Here is a 16,086-nt window from a genome sequence, read left to right on the forward strand (position 1 = left end):
AATATCCTCTCTTCAATCCTAACTTCCTATTATAACTCAGAATCAAATCAATTACACCCGATAATAACTTCCTTGACCTGTTTTGAATAACTACCAAAAATAACCAAGTTTGCTTCTTCAAAACACGTAAAAGACGTGTGTACATAGTGAGCATATAATATTAGTTCAAATCCCATGAAAATCTGCAATAATATCTTCCCAAAAATACAACCATACTCCAAAAATATCTCACGGGAACGTGCATTAGCCTGTTTTTCTTCCAACTCCGCGTAACCTCCTGATTCTTCGAGTTTAAGCAACTTGATATCCCTGTTTAACCGTAACAGGGTTGTATTAATCCAAATATACGAGAAAATATCGATAATAAATCTTCAATCAATTTTCAGAAATCTTCACAGGTTTAAATTTTCCCGCCAAAAGTATTTTTTATCTTTTGCTTCAAATCGATCACTGTAGCCAAATTCGATCAAGTTCAAAGACCTTACCAAGCCTGTTTAACCATAAGGAAGATACCCATTCAATTTCAGCCATTAAGCCTCACTCGAACACCTCCAAAAGCGAAACCCTGATTCTGCCACCGTTTTTCCCGCAAAAATTGAATATTCAAACGAAGAAGAAGATCTCCCCTTATCTTGAGTGTTGGAGTGTGAATAGAAATAGGTGCTGATTAGTAACGAAGGTGCCCCTTATCCAAAACTGTGAGTCCGAATAACATGTGTCCTTCGGGGTACAAAAACCACTTTTCGAGCAATTTTCTCTATAAGAGCTTAGTCTTCCAAAAACAACTAAAGTTTATTAGTGATAAAATGAGTTCCAGCTAATGTATTTATGGGTGAAAATGAGCCGCACTTTCGTTCTCATCAGTAACTTGTTCCAAAACTTCACCGCGGCCATCGGCCGTTCCGACAACTAATGATATTCTAACCCTATCCTAGAAAGATTTCTGGTCACAAATTTAGTCATGGCATGTATATTCTGGTAAAAGAATTGTATTCATTGTGTTGAGAAAAGAGTTTACAACAAGTTCTTATACATAGGAGATAGCAGAATAAAAATGAAATAAGATAAAAGAAAATGCAGACTAATTAACCAGAATATACATGCAAACTAATAATAAAATGAATTTGCAATGCTGTATTTCGGTTACAGAGATCACTGTTACAAGAAACTGTTGCAAATTCAAAACAAGTGTGCCAAACTGCCTGTTGCGAGTACTGTTAATAAACGAAAGTTCTCTGTGTCAGTCAGTAGGCGTCAAATATTCTTCTTCTTCTTCTCTGTAGCAGCAGAAAAATATGCTCTGCAACCCTCTGTTCTTCTCCCCAACTCTCGATATCCCCTCTCTGACTCCTAGGAATCATTTATATACCCAACAGTCAAGAAATATTTCGGCTAAATGCTCATAATCTCCTCAGTAATGACATTAAACTCGAGAATATTTTCTTTATTCTCACGCGATTCTGAGTTGTTTGATTTATCCCCCAAAACTTCCATCCGACAAAAAAATCCTAAGAGAATATCCTCTCTTCAATCCTAACTTCCTATTATAACTCAGAGAATAAAATCAATCACACCCGATAATATCTTCCTTGCCCTGTTTTGGATAACTACCGAAAATAACCAATTTTGCTTCTTCAAAACACGTAAAAGACGTGTGTACATAGTGAGCATATAATATTTGTTCAAATCCAATGAAAATCTGCAATAATATTTTCCCAAAAATACAGCCATACTCCAAAAATATCTCACGGGCACGTGCATTAACCTGTTTTTCTTCCAACTCCGCGTAACCTCTTGATTCTTCGAGTTTAAACATCTTGCTATCCCTGTTTAACCGTAACAGGGTTGTATTAATCCAAATATACGAGAAAATCTTGATAATAAATCTTCAATCAATTTTCAGAAATCTTCACAGGTTTAAAACATTTTCCCGCCAAAAGTATTTTTTATCTTTTGCTTCAAATCGATCACCGTAGCGAAATTTGATCAAGTCCAAAGACCTTACCAAGCCTGTTTAACCAAAAGGAAGATACCCATTCAATTTTAGCCATTAAGTCTCACTCGAACACATCCAAAAGCGAAACCCTGATTCTGCCACCATTTTTTCCGCCAAAATTGAATATTCAAACAAAGAAGAAGGTCTCCCCTTATCCTGAGTGTTGGAGTGTGAATAGAAATAGGTGATGAATAGTAAAGAAGGCGCCCCTTATCCAAAACTGAGAGTCCGAATAACATGTGTCCTCCGGGGTACAAAAACCACTTCTCGAGCAACTTTCTCCATAAGAGCTTATTCTTCCAAAAACAACTAAAATAAGTTTATTAGTGATTTCATGAGTCTCAGCTAATGTATTTATGGGTGAAAATGAGCCGCACTTTCGTGCTCATCAGTAACTTGTTCCAAAACTTCGCCGCGGCCATCGGCCGTTTTGACAACTAATGATATTTTAACCCTATCCTAGAAATATTTCTGGTCATAAATTTAGTCATGGCATGTATATTCTGGTAAAGGAATTGTATTCATTGTGTTGAGAAAAGAGTTTACAACAAGTTCATATACAGTGGAGATAGCAGAATAAAAATGAAATAAGATAAAAGAAAACACAGACTAATTAAACCAGAATATACATGCAAGCTAACAGAATAATATCAAATACTATCAAATATATGGCATCGAATAAAATAACAGAGTTTGCTTCTTCAAAACACGTAAAAGATGTGTGTACATAGTGAGCATATAATATTTGTTCAAATCCCATGAAAATCTGCAATAATATCTTCCCAAAAATACAGCCATACTCCAAAAATATCTCACGGGCACGTGCATTAACCTGTTTTTCTTCCAACTCCACGTAACCTCCTGATTCTTCGAGTTTACACAACTTGCTATCCCTGTTTAACCGTAACATGGTTGTATTAATCCAAATATACGAGAAAATCTCGATAATAAATCTTCAATCAATTTTCAGAAATCTTCACAGGTTTAAAACATTTTCCTGCCAAAAGTATTTTTTATCTTTTACTTCAAATCGATCACTGTAGCCAAATTCGATCAAGTTCAAATACCTTACCAATCTTGTTTAACCAAAAGGAAGATACCCATTCAATTTCAGCCATTAAGTCTCACTCGAACACCTCCAAAAGCCAAACCCTGATTCTGCCACCGTTTTTCCCGCCAAAATTGAATATTCAAACGAAGAAGAAGATCTCCCCTTATCCTGAGTGTTGGAGTGTGAATAGAATTAGGTGCTGATTAGTAAAGAAGTTGCCCCTTATCCAAAACTGTGAGACCGAATAACATGTGTCCTCCATGGTACAAAAACCACTTTTCGAGCAACTTTCTCCATAAGAGCTTATTCTTCCAAAAACAACTAAAACAAGTTTATTAGTGATAAAATGAGTCCTAGCTAATGTATTTATGGGTGAAAATGAGCCGCACTTTCGTGCTCATCAGTAACTTGTTCCAAAACTTCGCCGCGGCCATCGGCCGTTCCGACAACTAATGATATTCTAACCCTATCCTAGAAAGATTTCTGGTCACAAATTTAGTCATGGCATGTATATTCTGGTAAAAGAATTGTATTCATTGTGTTAAGAAAAGAGTTTACAACAAGTTCTTATACAGAGCAGATAGCAGAATAAAAATGAAATAAGATAAAAGAAATTACAGACTAATTAAACCAGAATATACATGCAAACTAATAATAAAATGAATCTGCAACGCTGTATTTGGGTTACAGAGGTCACTGTTACAAGAAACTGTTGCAAATTCAAAAAAAGTGTGCCAAACTGACTGTTGCGAGTACTGTTAATAAACGACAGTTCTCTGCGCCAGTCAGTAGGCGTCAAATATTCTTCTTCTTCTTCTCTGCAGCAGCAGAGAAATATGCTCTGCAACCCTCTGTTCTTATCCCCAACTCTCGATATCCCCTCTCTGACTCCTATGAATCATTTATATACCCAACAGTCAAGAAATATTTCGAATAAATGCTCATAATCTCCTCAGTAATGACATTAAACTCGGGAATATTTTCTTTATTCTCACGCGATTCTGAGTTGTTTGATTTATCCCCCAAAACTTTAACCGACAGAAAAATCCTAAGAGAATATCCTCTCTTCAATCCTAACTTCCTATTATAACTCAGAGAATCAAATCAATTACACCCGATAATATCTTCCTTGCCCTATTTCGGATAACTACCGAAAATAACCAAGTTTGCTTCTTCAAAACACGTAAAAGACGTGTGTACATAGTGAGCATATAATATTTGTTCAAATCCCATGAAAATCTGCAATAATATCTTCCAAAAATACAGCCATACTCCAACATTTTTCCCGCCAAAATTGAATATCCAAACGAAGAAGAAGGTCTCCCCTTATCCTGAGTGTTGGAGTGTGAATAGAAATAGGTGATGAATAGTAAATAAGGTGCCCCTTATCCAAAACTTTGAGTCCGAATAACATGTGTCCTCCGGGGTACAAAAACCACTTTTCGATCAACTTTCTCCATAAGAACTTATTCTTCCAAAAACAACTAAAATAAGTTTATTAGTGATATAATGAGTCCCAGCTAATGTATTTTTGTGTGAAAATGAGCCGCACTTTCGTGCTCATCAGTAACTTGTTCCAAAACTTCGCCGTGGCCATCGGCCGTTTCGACAACTATTGATATTTTAACCCTATCGTAGAAAGATTTCTGGTCAAAAATTTAGTCATGGCATGTATATTCTGGTAAAGGAATTGTATTCATTGTGTTGATAAAAGAGTTTACAACAAGTTCTTATACAGTGGAGATAGTTAAATAAAAATGAAATAAGATAAAAGAAAACACAGACTAATTAAAACAGAATATACATGCAAGCTAACAGAATAATATCAAATATATGGCATCGAATAAAATAACCAAGTTTGCTTCTTCAAAACAAGTAAAAGATGTGTGTACATAGTGAGCATATAATATTTGTTCAAATCCCATGAAAATCTGCAATAATATCTTCCCAAAAATACAGCCATACTCCAAAAATATCTCACGGGCACGTGCATTAACCTGTTTTTCTTCCAACTCTACGTAACCTCCTGATTCTTCGAGTTTAAAAAACTTGCTATCCCTGTTTAACCGTAACAGGGTTGTATTAATCCAAATATACGAGAAAATCTCGATAATAAATCTTTAATCAATTTTCAGAAATCTTCACAGGTTTAAAACATTTTCCCGCCAAAACTATTTTTTATATTTTGCTTCAAATCGATCACTGTAGCCAAATTCGATCAAGTCCAAAGACCTTACCAAGCCTGTTTAACCAAAAGGAAGATACCCATTCAATTTCACCCATTAAGTCTCACTCGAACACCTCCAAAAGCCAAACCCTGATTCTGCCACCGTTTTTCCCGCCAAAATTGAATATTCAAACGAAGAAGAAGATCTCCCCTTATCCTGAGTGTTGGAGTGTGAATAGAAATAGGTGATGATTAGTAAAGAAGGTGCCCCTTATCCAAAACTTTGAGTCCGAATAACATGTGTCCTCCGGGGTACAAAAACCACTTTTCGAGCAACTTTCTCCATAAGAGCTTATTCTTCCAAAAACAACTAAAATAAGTTTATTAGTGATAAAATGAGTCTCAGCTAATGTATTTATGGGTGAAAATGAGCCGCACTTTCGTTCTCATCAGTAACTTGTTCCAAAACTTCGCCGCGGCCTCGGCCGTTCTGACAACTAATGATATTCTAACCCTATCCTAAAAGGATTTCTGGTCACAAATTTGGTCATGGCATGTATATTCTGGTAAAAGAATTGTATTCATTGTGTTGAGAAAAGAGTTTACAACAAGTTCTTATACAGAGGATATAGCAGAATAAAAATGAAATAAGATAAAAGAAAATACAGACTAATTAAACCAGAATATACATGTAAACTAATAATAAAATGAATCTGCGACGCTGTATTTGGGTTACAGAGGTCACTCTTACAAGAAACTGTTGCAAATTCAAAACAAGTCTGCCTAACTGCCTGTTGCGAGTACTGTTAATAAACGACAGTTCTATGCGTCAGTCAGTAGGCATCAAATATTCTTCTTCTTCTTCACTGCAGCAGCAGAGAAATCTGCTCTGCAACCCTCTGTTCTTCTCCCCAACTCTCGATATCCCTTCTCTGACTCCTAAGAATCATTTATATACCCAACAATCAAGAAACATTTAGAATAAATGCTCATAATCTCCTCAGTAATGAAATTAAACTCGAGAATATTTTCTTTATTCTCACGCGATTCTGAGTTGTTTGATTTATCCCCCAAAACTTCCATCCGACAGAAATATCTTAAGAGAATATCCTCTCTTCAATCCTAACTTCCTATTATAACTCAGAGAATCAAATCAATTACACCCGATAATATCTTCCTTGCCCTGTTTTGGATAACTACCGAAAATAACCAAGTTTGCTTCTTCAAAACACGTAAAAGATGTGTGTACATAGTGAGCATATAATATTTGTTCAAATCCCATGAAAATCTGCAATAATATCTTCCCAAAAATACAGCCATACTCCAAAAATATCTCACGGGCACGTGCATTAACCTGTTTTTCTTCCAACTCCATGTAACCTCCTGATTCTTCGAGTTTAAACAACTTTCTATCCCTTTTTAACCGTAAAAGGGTTGTATTAATCCAAATATACGAGAAAATCTCGATAATAAATCTTCAATCAATTTTCAGAAATCTTCACAGGTTTAAAACATTTTCCCGCCAAAAGTATTTTTTATCTTTTGCTTCAAATCGATCACTGTAGCCAAATTCGATCAAGTCCAAAGACCTTACCAAGCCTGTTTAACCAAAAGGAGGATACCCATTCAATTTCAGCCATTAAGTCTCACTCGAACACCTCTAAAAGCCAAACCCTGATTCTGCCACCGTTTTTCCCGCCAAAATTGAATATTCAAACGAAGAAGAAGATCTCCCCTTATCCTGAGTGTTGGAGTGTGAATAGAAATAGGTTTTGATTAGTAAAGAAGGTGCCCCTTATCCAAAACTATGAGTCCGAATAACATGTGTCCTCCGGGGTACAAAAACCACTTTTCGAGCAACTTTCTCCATAAGTGCTTATTCTTCCAAAAACAACTAAAATAAGTTTATAAGTGATAAAATGAGTCCCAGCTAATGTATTTATTGGTGAAAATGAGCCGCACTTTCGTGCTCATCAGTAACTTGTTCCAAAACTTCGCCGCAGCCATCGTCCGTTCCGACAACTAATGATATTCTAACCCTATCCTAGAAAGATTTTTGGTCACAAATTTAGTCATGGCATGTATGTTATGGTAAAAGAATTGTATTCATTGTGTTGAGAAAAGAGTTTACAAAAAGTTCTTATACAGAGGAGATAGCAGAATAAAAATGAAATAAGATAAAAGAAAATACAGACTAATTAAACTAGAATATACATGCAAACTAATAATAAAATGAATCCGCAAGGCTGTATTTGGGTTACAGAGGTCACTGTTATAAGAAACTGTTGCAAATTCAAAAAAATTGTGCCAAACTAACTTTTGCGAGTACAGTTAATAAACGACAGTTCTCTGCGTCAGTCAGTAGGCGTCAAATATTCTTCTTCTTCTTCTCTGCAGCAGCAGAGAAATATGCTCTGCAACCCTCTGTTCTTCTCCCCAACTCTCGATATCCCCTCTCTGACTCCTAGGAATCATTTATATACCCAACAGTCAAGAAATATTTCGAATAAATGCTCATAATCTCCTCAGTAATGACATTAAACTCGGGAATATTTTCTTTATTCTCACGCGATTATGAATTGTTTGATTTATCCCCAAAACTTCCATCCGACAGAAAAATCCTAAGAGAATATCCTCTCTTCAATCCTAACTTCCTATTATAACTCATAGAATCAAATCAATTACACCCGATAATATCTTCCTTGCCCTGTTTTGGATAACTACCGAAAATAACCAAGTTTGCTTCTTCAAAACACGTAAAAGACGTGTGTACATAGTGAGCATATAATATTTGTTCAAATCCCATGAAAATATGCAATAATATCTTCCCAAAAATACAGCCATACTCAAAAAATATCTCATGGGCACGTGCATTAACCTGTTTTTCTTCCAACAATACGTAACCTCCTGATTCTTCGAGTTTAAACAACTTGCTATCCCTGTTTAACCGTAACAGGGTTGTATTAATCTAAATATATGAGAAAATCTCGATAATAAATCTTCAATCAATTTTCAGAAATCACAGGTTTAAAACATTTTCCCGCCAAAAGTATTTTTTATCTTTTTCTTCAAATCGATCACTGTAGCCAAATTCGATCAAGTCCAAAGACCTTACCAAGCCTGTTTAACCAAAACGAAGATACCCATTCAATTTCAGCCATTAAGTCTCACTCGAACACTTCCAAAATCCAAACCCTGATTCTGCCACCATTTTTCCCGCCAAAATTGAATATTCAAACGAAGAAGAAGGTCTCCCCTTATCCTAAGTGTTGGAGTGTGAATAGAAATAGGTGATGAATAGTAAAGAAGGCGCCCCTTATCCAAAACCGAGAGTCCGAATAACATGTGTCCTCCGGGGTACAAAAACCACTTTTCGAGCAACTTTCTCCATAAGAGCTTATTCTTCCAAAAACAACTAAAATAAGTTTATTAGTGATATAATGAGTCCCAGCTAATGTATTTATGGGTGAAAATGAGCCGCACTTTCGTGCTCATCAGTAACTTGTTCAAAAACTTCGTCGCGGCCATCGGCCGTTTCGATAACTAATGATACTTTAACCCTATCCTAGAAAGATTTCTGGTCACAAATTTAGTCATGGCATGTATCTTCTGGTAAAGGAATTGTATTCATTGTGTTAAGAAATGAGTTTACAACAAGTTCTTATACAGTGGAGATAGCAAAATAAAAATGAAATAAGATAAAAGAAAACACAAAATAATTAAACCAGAATATACATGCAAGCTAACAGAATAATATCAAATACTATCAAATATATGGCATCGAATAAAATAACCAAGTTTGCTTCTTCAAAACACGTAAAAGATGTGTGTACATAGTGAGCATATAATATTTGTTCAAATCCCATGAAAATCTGCAATAATATCTTCCCAAAAATACACCATACTCCAAAAATATCTCGCGGGCACGTGCATTAACCTGTTTTTCTTCCAACTCCACGTAACCTTCTGATTCTTCGAGTTTAAACAACTTGTTATCCCTGTTTAACCGTAACAGGGTTGTATTAATCCAAATATACCAGAAAATCTCGATAATAAATCTTCAATCAATTTTCAGAAATCTTCACAGGTTTAAATCATTTTCCCGCCAAAAGTATTTTTTATCTATTGCTTCAAATCGATCACTGTAGCCAAATTCGATCAAGTTCAAAGACCTTACCAAGCCTGTTTAACCAAAAGGAAGATACCCATTCAATTTCAGCCATTGAGTCTCACTCGAACACCTCCAAAAGCCAAACCCTGGTTCTGCCACCGTTTTTCCCGCCAAAATTGAATATTCAAACGAAGAAGAAGATCTCCCCTTATCCTGAGTGTTGGAGTGTAAATAGAAATAGGTGCTGATTAGTAAAGAAGGTGCCCCTTATCCAAAACTATGAGTCCGAATAACAGGTGTCCTCCAGGGTACAAAAATCACTTTTCGAGCAACTTTCTCCATAAGAGCTTATTCTTCCAAAAACAACTAAAATAAGTTTATTAGTGATAAAATGAGTCCCAGCTAATGTATTTATGGGTGAAAATGAGACGCACTTTTCGTGCTCATCAGTAACTTGTTCCAAAACTTCGCCGCAGCCATCGGCCGTTCCGACAACTAATGATATTCTAACCCTATCCTAGAAAGATTTTTGGTCACAAATTTAGTCATGGCATGTATGTTATGGTAGAAGAATTGTATTCATTGTGTTGAGAAAAGAGTTTACAACAAGTTCTTATACAGAGGAGATAACAGAATAAAAATGAAATAAGATAAAAGAAAATACAGACTAATTAAACTAGAATATACATGCAAACTAATAATAAAATGAATCCGCAACGCTGTATTTGGGTTACAGAGGTCACTGTTACAAGAAACTGTTGCAAATTCAAAAAAAGTGTGCCAAACTGACTGTTGCGAGTACTGTTAATAAACGACAATTATCTGCGTCAGTCAGTAGGCGTCAAATATTCTTCTTCTTCTTCTCTGCAGCAGCAGAGAAATCTGCTCTGCAACCCTCTGTTCTTCTCCCCAACTCTCGATATCCCCTCTCTGACTCCTAGGAATCATTTATATACCCAACAGTCAAGACATATTTCGAATAAATGCTCATAATCTCTTCAGTAATGACATTAAACTCGAGAATATTTTCTTTATTCTCACGCGATTCTGAGTTGTTTGATTTACCCCCCAAAACTTCCATACGACAGAAAAATCCTAAGAGAATATCCTCTCTTCAATCCTAATTTCCTATTATAACTCAGAGAATCAAATCAATTACACCCGATAATATCTTCCTTTCCCTGTTTTGGATAACTACCGAAAATAACCAAGTTTGCTTCTTGAAAACACGTAAAAGACGTGTGTACATAGTGAGCATATAATATTTGTTCAAATCCCATGAAAATCTGCAATAATATCTTCCCAAAAATACAGCCATACTCCAAAAATATCTCACGGGCACGTGCATTAACCTGTTTTTCTTCCAACTCCACGTAACCTCCTGATTCTTCGAGTTTAAACAACTTGCTATCCCTGTTTAACCGTAAAAGGGTTGTATTAATCTAAATATACGAGAAAATCTCGATAATAAATCTTCAATCAATTTTCAGAAATCTTCACAGGTTTAAAACATTTTCCCGCCAAAAGTATTTTTTATCTTTTGCTTCAAATCGATCACTGTAGCCAAATTCGATCAAGTCCAAAGACCTTACCAAGCCTGTTTAACCAAAAGGAAGATACCCATTCAATTTCAGCCATTAAGTCTCACTCGAACACTTCCAAAATCCAAACCCTGATTCTGCCACCATTTTTCCCGCCAAAATTGAATATTCAAACGAACAAGAAGGTCTCCCCTTATCCTAAGTGTTGGAGTGTGAATAGAAATAGGTGATGAATAGTAAAGAAGGCGCCCCTTATCCAAAACTGAGAGTCCGAATAACATGTGTCCTCCGGGGTACAAAAACCACTTTTCGAGCAACTTTCTCCATAAGAGCTTATTCTTCCAAAAACAACTAAAATAATTTTATTAGTGATGTAATGAGTCCCGGCTAATGTATTTATGGGTGAAAATGAGCCGCACTTTCGTGCTCATCAGTAACTTGTTCAAAAACTTCGCCGCGGCCATCGGCCGTTTCGACAACTAATGATATTTTAACCCTATCCTAGAAAGCTTTCTGGTCACAAATTTAGTCATGGCATGTATATTCTGGTAAAGGAATTGTATTCATTGTGTTGAGAAATGAGTTTACAACAAGTTCTTATACAGTGGAGATAGCAGAATAAAAATGAAATAAGATATAAGAAAACACAAACTAATTAAACCAGAATATACATGCAAGCTAACAGAATAATATCAAATATTATCAAATATATGGCATCGAATAAAATAACCAAGTTTGCTTCTTCAAAAGACGTAAAAGATGTGTGTACATAGTGAGCATATAATATTTGTTCAAATCCCATGAAAATCTGCAATAATATCTTCCCAAAAATACAGCCATACTTCAAAAATATCTCACAGGCACGTGCATTAACCTGTTTTTCTTCCAACTCCACGTAACCTCCTGATTCTTCGAGTTTAAACAACTTGCTATCCTTGTTTAACCGTAACAGGGTTGTATTAATCCAAATATACCAGAAAATCTCGATAATAAATCTTCAATCAATTTTCAGAAATCTTCACAGGTTTAAAATATTTTCCCTCCAAAAGTATTTTTTATCTTTTGCTTCAAATCGATCACTGTAGCCAAATTCGATCAAGTTCAAAGACCTTACCAAGCCTGTTTCACCAAAAGGAAGATACCCATTCAATTTCAGCCATTAAGTCTCACTCGAACACCTCCAAAAGCCAAACCCTGATTCTGCCACCGTTTTTCCCGCCAAAATTGAATATTCAAACGAAGAAGAAGATCTCCCTTATCCTGAGTGTTGGAGTGTGAATAGAAATAGGTGCTGATTAGTAAAGAAGGTGCCCCTTATCCAAAACTATGAGTCCGAATAACATGTGTCCTTCGGGGTACAAAAACCACTTTTCGAGCAACTTTCTCCATAAGAGCTTATTCTTCCAAAAACAACTAAAATAAGTTTATTAGTGATATAATGAGTCCCAGCTAATGTATTTATGGGTGAAAATGAGCCGCACTTTCGTGCTCATCAGTAACTTGTTCCAAAACTTCGCCACGGCCATCGGACGTTTCGACAACTAATGATATTTTAACCCTATCCTAGAAAGATTTCTTGTCACAAATTTAGTCATGGCATATATATTCTGGTAAAGGAATCGTATTCATTGTGTTGAGAAAAGAGTTTACAACAAGTTCTTATACAGTGGAGATAGCAGAATAAAAATGAAATAAGATAAAAGAAAACACAGACTAATTAAACCAGAATATACATGCAAGCTAACAGAATAATATCAAATACTATCAAATATATGGCATCGAATAAAATAACCAAGTTTTCTTCTTCAAAACACGTAAAAGATGTGTGTACATAGTGAGCATATAATTTTTGTTCAAATCCCATAAAAATCTGCAATAACATCTTCCCAAAAATACAGCCATACTCAAAAAAAATCTCACGGGCACGTGCATTAACCTGTTTTTCTTCCAACTCCACGTAACCTCCTGATTCTTCGAGTTTAAACAACTTGGTATCCCTGTTTAACCGTAACAGGGTTGTATTAATCCAAATATACGAGAAAATTTCGATAATAAATCTTCAATCAATTTTCAGAAATCTTCACAGGTTTAAAACATTTTCCCGCCAAAAGTATTTTTATCTTTTGCTTCAAATCGATCACTGTAGCCAAATTCGATCAAGTTCAAAGACCTTAACAAGCCTGTTTAACCAAAAGGAAGATACCCATTCAATTTCAGCCATTAAGTCTCACTCGAACACCTCCAAAAGCCAAACCCTGATTCTGCCACCGTTTTTCCCGCCAAAATTGAATATTCAAACGAAGAAGAAGGTCTACCCTTATCCTGAGTGTTGGAGTGTGAATAGAAATAGGTGCTGATTAGTAAAGAAGATGCCCCTTATCCAAAACTGTGAGTCCGAATAACATGTGTCCTCCGGGGTACAAAAACCACTTTTCGAGCAACTTTCTCCATAAGAGCTTATTCTTCCAAAAACAACTAAAATAAGTTTATTAGTGATAAAATGAGTCCCAGCTAATGTATTTATGGGTGAAAATGAGCCGCACTTTCGTGCTCATAAGTAACTTGTTCCAAAACTTCGCCGCGGCCGTCGGCCGTTTCGACAACTAATGATATTCTAACTCTATCCTAGAAAGATTTATGGTCACAAATTTAGTCTGGCATGTATATTCTGGTAAAAGAATTATTTTCATTGTGTTGAGAAAAGAGTTTACAACAAATTCTTATACACTGGAGATAGCAGAATAAAAATGAAATAAGATAAAAGAAAATACAGACTAATTAAACCAGAATATACATGCAAGCTAACAGAATACTATCAAATATATGGCATAGATACGCCATATATTCCCCCCCCCCCCCCCACCACTCTTCAACCTCTATATGGTGCTGAACACATCTTGAGGTTGTTTATCAGAAAATTGTAGTCGATGAGAAGGTAGGGACTTAGTGAAGAGATCTGCAAGTTTAAATTCTGATCGAACATAAGGCAGTGTAATGGTCTTTTTCCCGAGATGATGTCGTACAAAGTGACAGTCTATTTCTATATGCTTTGTACGTTTATGGAAGACATCATTATGAGCGATGTGAATAGCAGCTTTGTTATCACAATATATAGGAGTCGACTCTGTTAAGTAAATTCCCATGTCACCAAGAAGCCATCTTAACCAAACTATTTCAGCAGTAGTGTGTGCCATAGTTTTATACTCAGCTTCAGCACTAGACCGAGAAACCACTGACTGTTTCTTACTAAGCCATGAGATTAAAGAGTTTCCTAGAAACATACAGTATCCAGTGGTAGAACGTCTTTCTGTAACATCCCCTTCCAAATCTGAGTCGGTGTATGCTCTAAGACGAAGGTCAGATGTGGTAGAAAAATGTAAACCCTGATATAAAGTGCCTTTGATATACCATATGATTCGAAGAACTGCATCAAAATGAGAGGTACGAGGAGCAGACATGAATTGACTGACGATATGAACTGCATAGCTAATATCTGGCCTTGTAATCGTCAGATAATTAAGACTAACAACAAGCTGACGGTACAAAGTTGGATTAGGAAGAACTTTTCCATTAGTGTGATTTAATTTGACATTCAGCTCAAGAGGCGTTTCTACAACTTTGCTATCGGTTAAACCAGCACGAAGAATAATTTCAGATGCACATTTAACTTGAGATATGAAATGCCCATCATGTGATTTATCAACTTCTATACCAAGAAAGTATCTTAAAGACCCAAGATCTTTCATTTCAAAACATGAATGTAAGTGAGACTTTAGAGCAATGATACCTTTTGTGTCACTACCTGTTATTACCATGTCATCAACATATAAAAGAAGAAGTACCAGGCCCTTCTTTGTTCTTCTGAAAAACATTGCCGAGTCATATGGACTTTGAGTGAAACATACTGAAGAATAGTTGTGGAGAATTTTTCAAACTAAGCACGTGGTGCTTGTTTAAGGCCATATAGAACTTTACGAAGTTTACAAACTTGATTAGGTAAGTGATCCAAACCTGGAGGTGGTCGCATATAAACTTCTTCCTGAAGTTCTCCATGGAGAAATGCATTCTTAACATCCATCTGATGAAGATCCCACTTACGTTCTGAAGCAACAACTAAAAGAGTACGTACCGTAGTCATACGAGCAACAGGAGTGAAGGTTTATTCGTAATCTATTCCATACTCTTGACTGTATCCTTGAGCAACAAGTCGAGACTTACGTCGATCTAATGTACCATCTGACTTTGTTTTAAACTTATAAACCCATTTACTTCCTATAACAGGTTTTCCTGGAGGTAAATCTACCATATCCCACGTACCAGCTTCCTTGTGTGCAGTTAACTCATCCTTCATTGAGTCTTGCCAGTCTGGAATTAGTGAAGCTTATATGTAATTCTTTGGTTCATGAATAGACCAAATAGTTGTCAAAGAACATTGATAATCAGACAACTTAGCTGGTGGTCTTCGATTACGAACAGGAAATGTTCTAACTTCTATGTCAGGATTCCCACTTGGAGTTGCATTGTCGGAATAGTCCATAGATTGGTCTGTATAATTTTCAACATCTTCAATAGGAGGTATGAGAGGAGTAATGGTGGTGGTATCTTCAATAGAAGGGATGAGAGGAGTAATGGTGGAAGGTCAACTGAGGAAGGAGAATTATTATCAAAAGGATCAATATATGTGAAACTCTCTAGAGAAGATGGCTTAGTACTATGGAGAGACCAAAAAGGTATTTTATCCCAAAAGGTAACATGACGAGAGATGCGCAATCTTATACTCTCCGGATCATAGCATTTATACCCTTTTTATTCTATGCCATAACCTAAAAACACACACATGGAATTCTTTTTACTGAGTTTACTACGTTCTCTTTCTGAGAGAAGAACAAAACATGTTTACCCAAAGACATGCAGTTCAGAGTAATCTGGTTTCTTAGCATACAGTTTTTCATATGGAGATATACCTCCTATAACAATAGTTGGAACTCGATTGATAGTATAAACAGCGGAGTGAACAGATTCACCCCAGAAGTTAGAGGGAACAGAAGATGAGAGAAGTTGAGTCCTAGTAGTCTCAATGATATGACGATTTTTTCGTTCAGTAATACCATTTTGCTCTGGTGTTTCTGTGCATGAAAGCTGAAGAAGAGTACCTTTTGATTTGAGAAATTCTTTGAAAGGATTGGAGATATATTCACCTCCTTGATCATCTCTAAAAAC

At 36.0% G+C, this 16,086-nt stretch overlaps 1 protein-coding gene across 1 annotated transcript; it reads right to left on the bottom strand.

Annotated features, from left to right (window-relative positions):
- Positions 1-13,742: 13,742 nt before the first annotated feature.
- Positions 13,743-14,738, bottom strand: LOC113351284 (uncharacterized mitochondrial protein AtMg00810-like). The gene has a single exon (XM_026595298.1). The coding sequence runs from the start codon at positions 14,736-14,738 to the stop codon at positions 13,743-13,745; it is 996 nt and encodes a 331-aa protein (XP_026451083.1).
- Between the last annotated feature and the right edge of the window lie 1,348 nt (positions 14,739-16,086).

The sequence above is a fragment of the Papaver somniferum genome, chromosome 2, assembly GCF_003573695.1.
Source record: "Papaver somniferum cultivar HN1 chromosome 2, ASM357369v1, whole genome shotgun sequence".
NCBI lineage: Eukaryota > Viridiplantae > Streptophyta > Magnoliopsida > Ranunculales > Papaveraceae > Papaver > Papaver somniferum.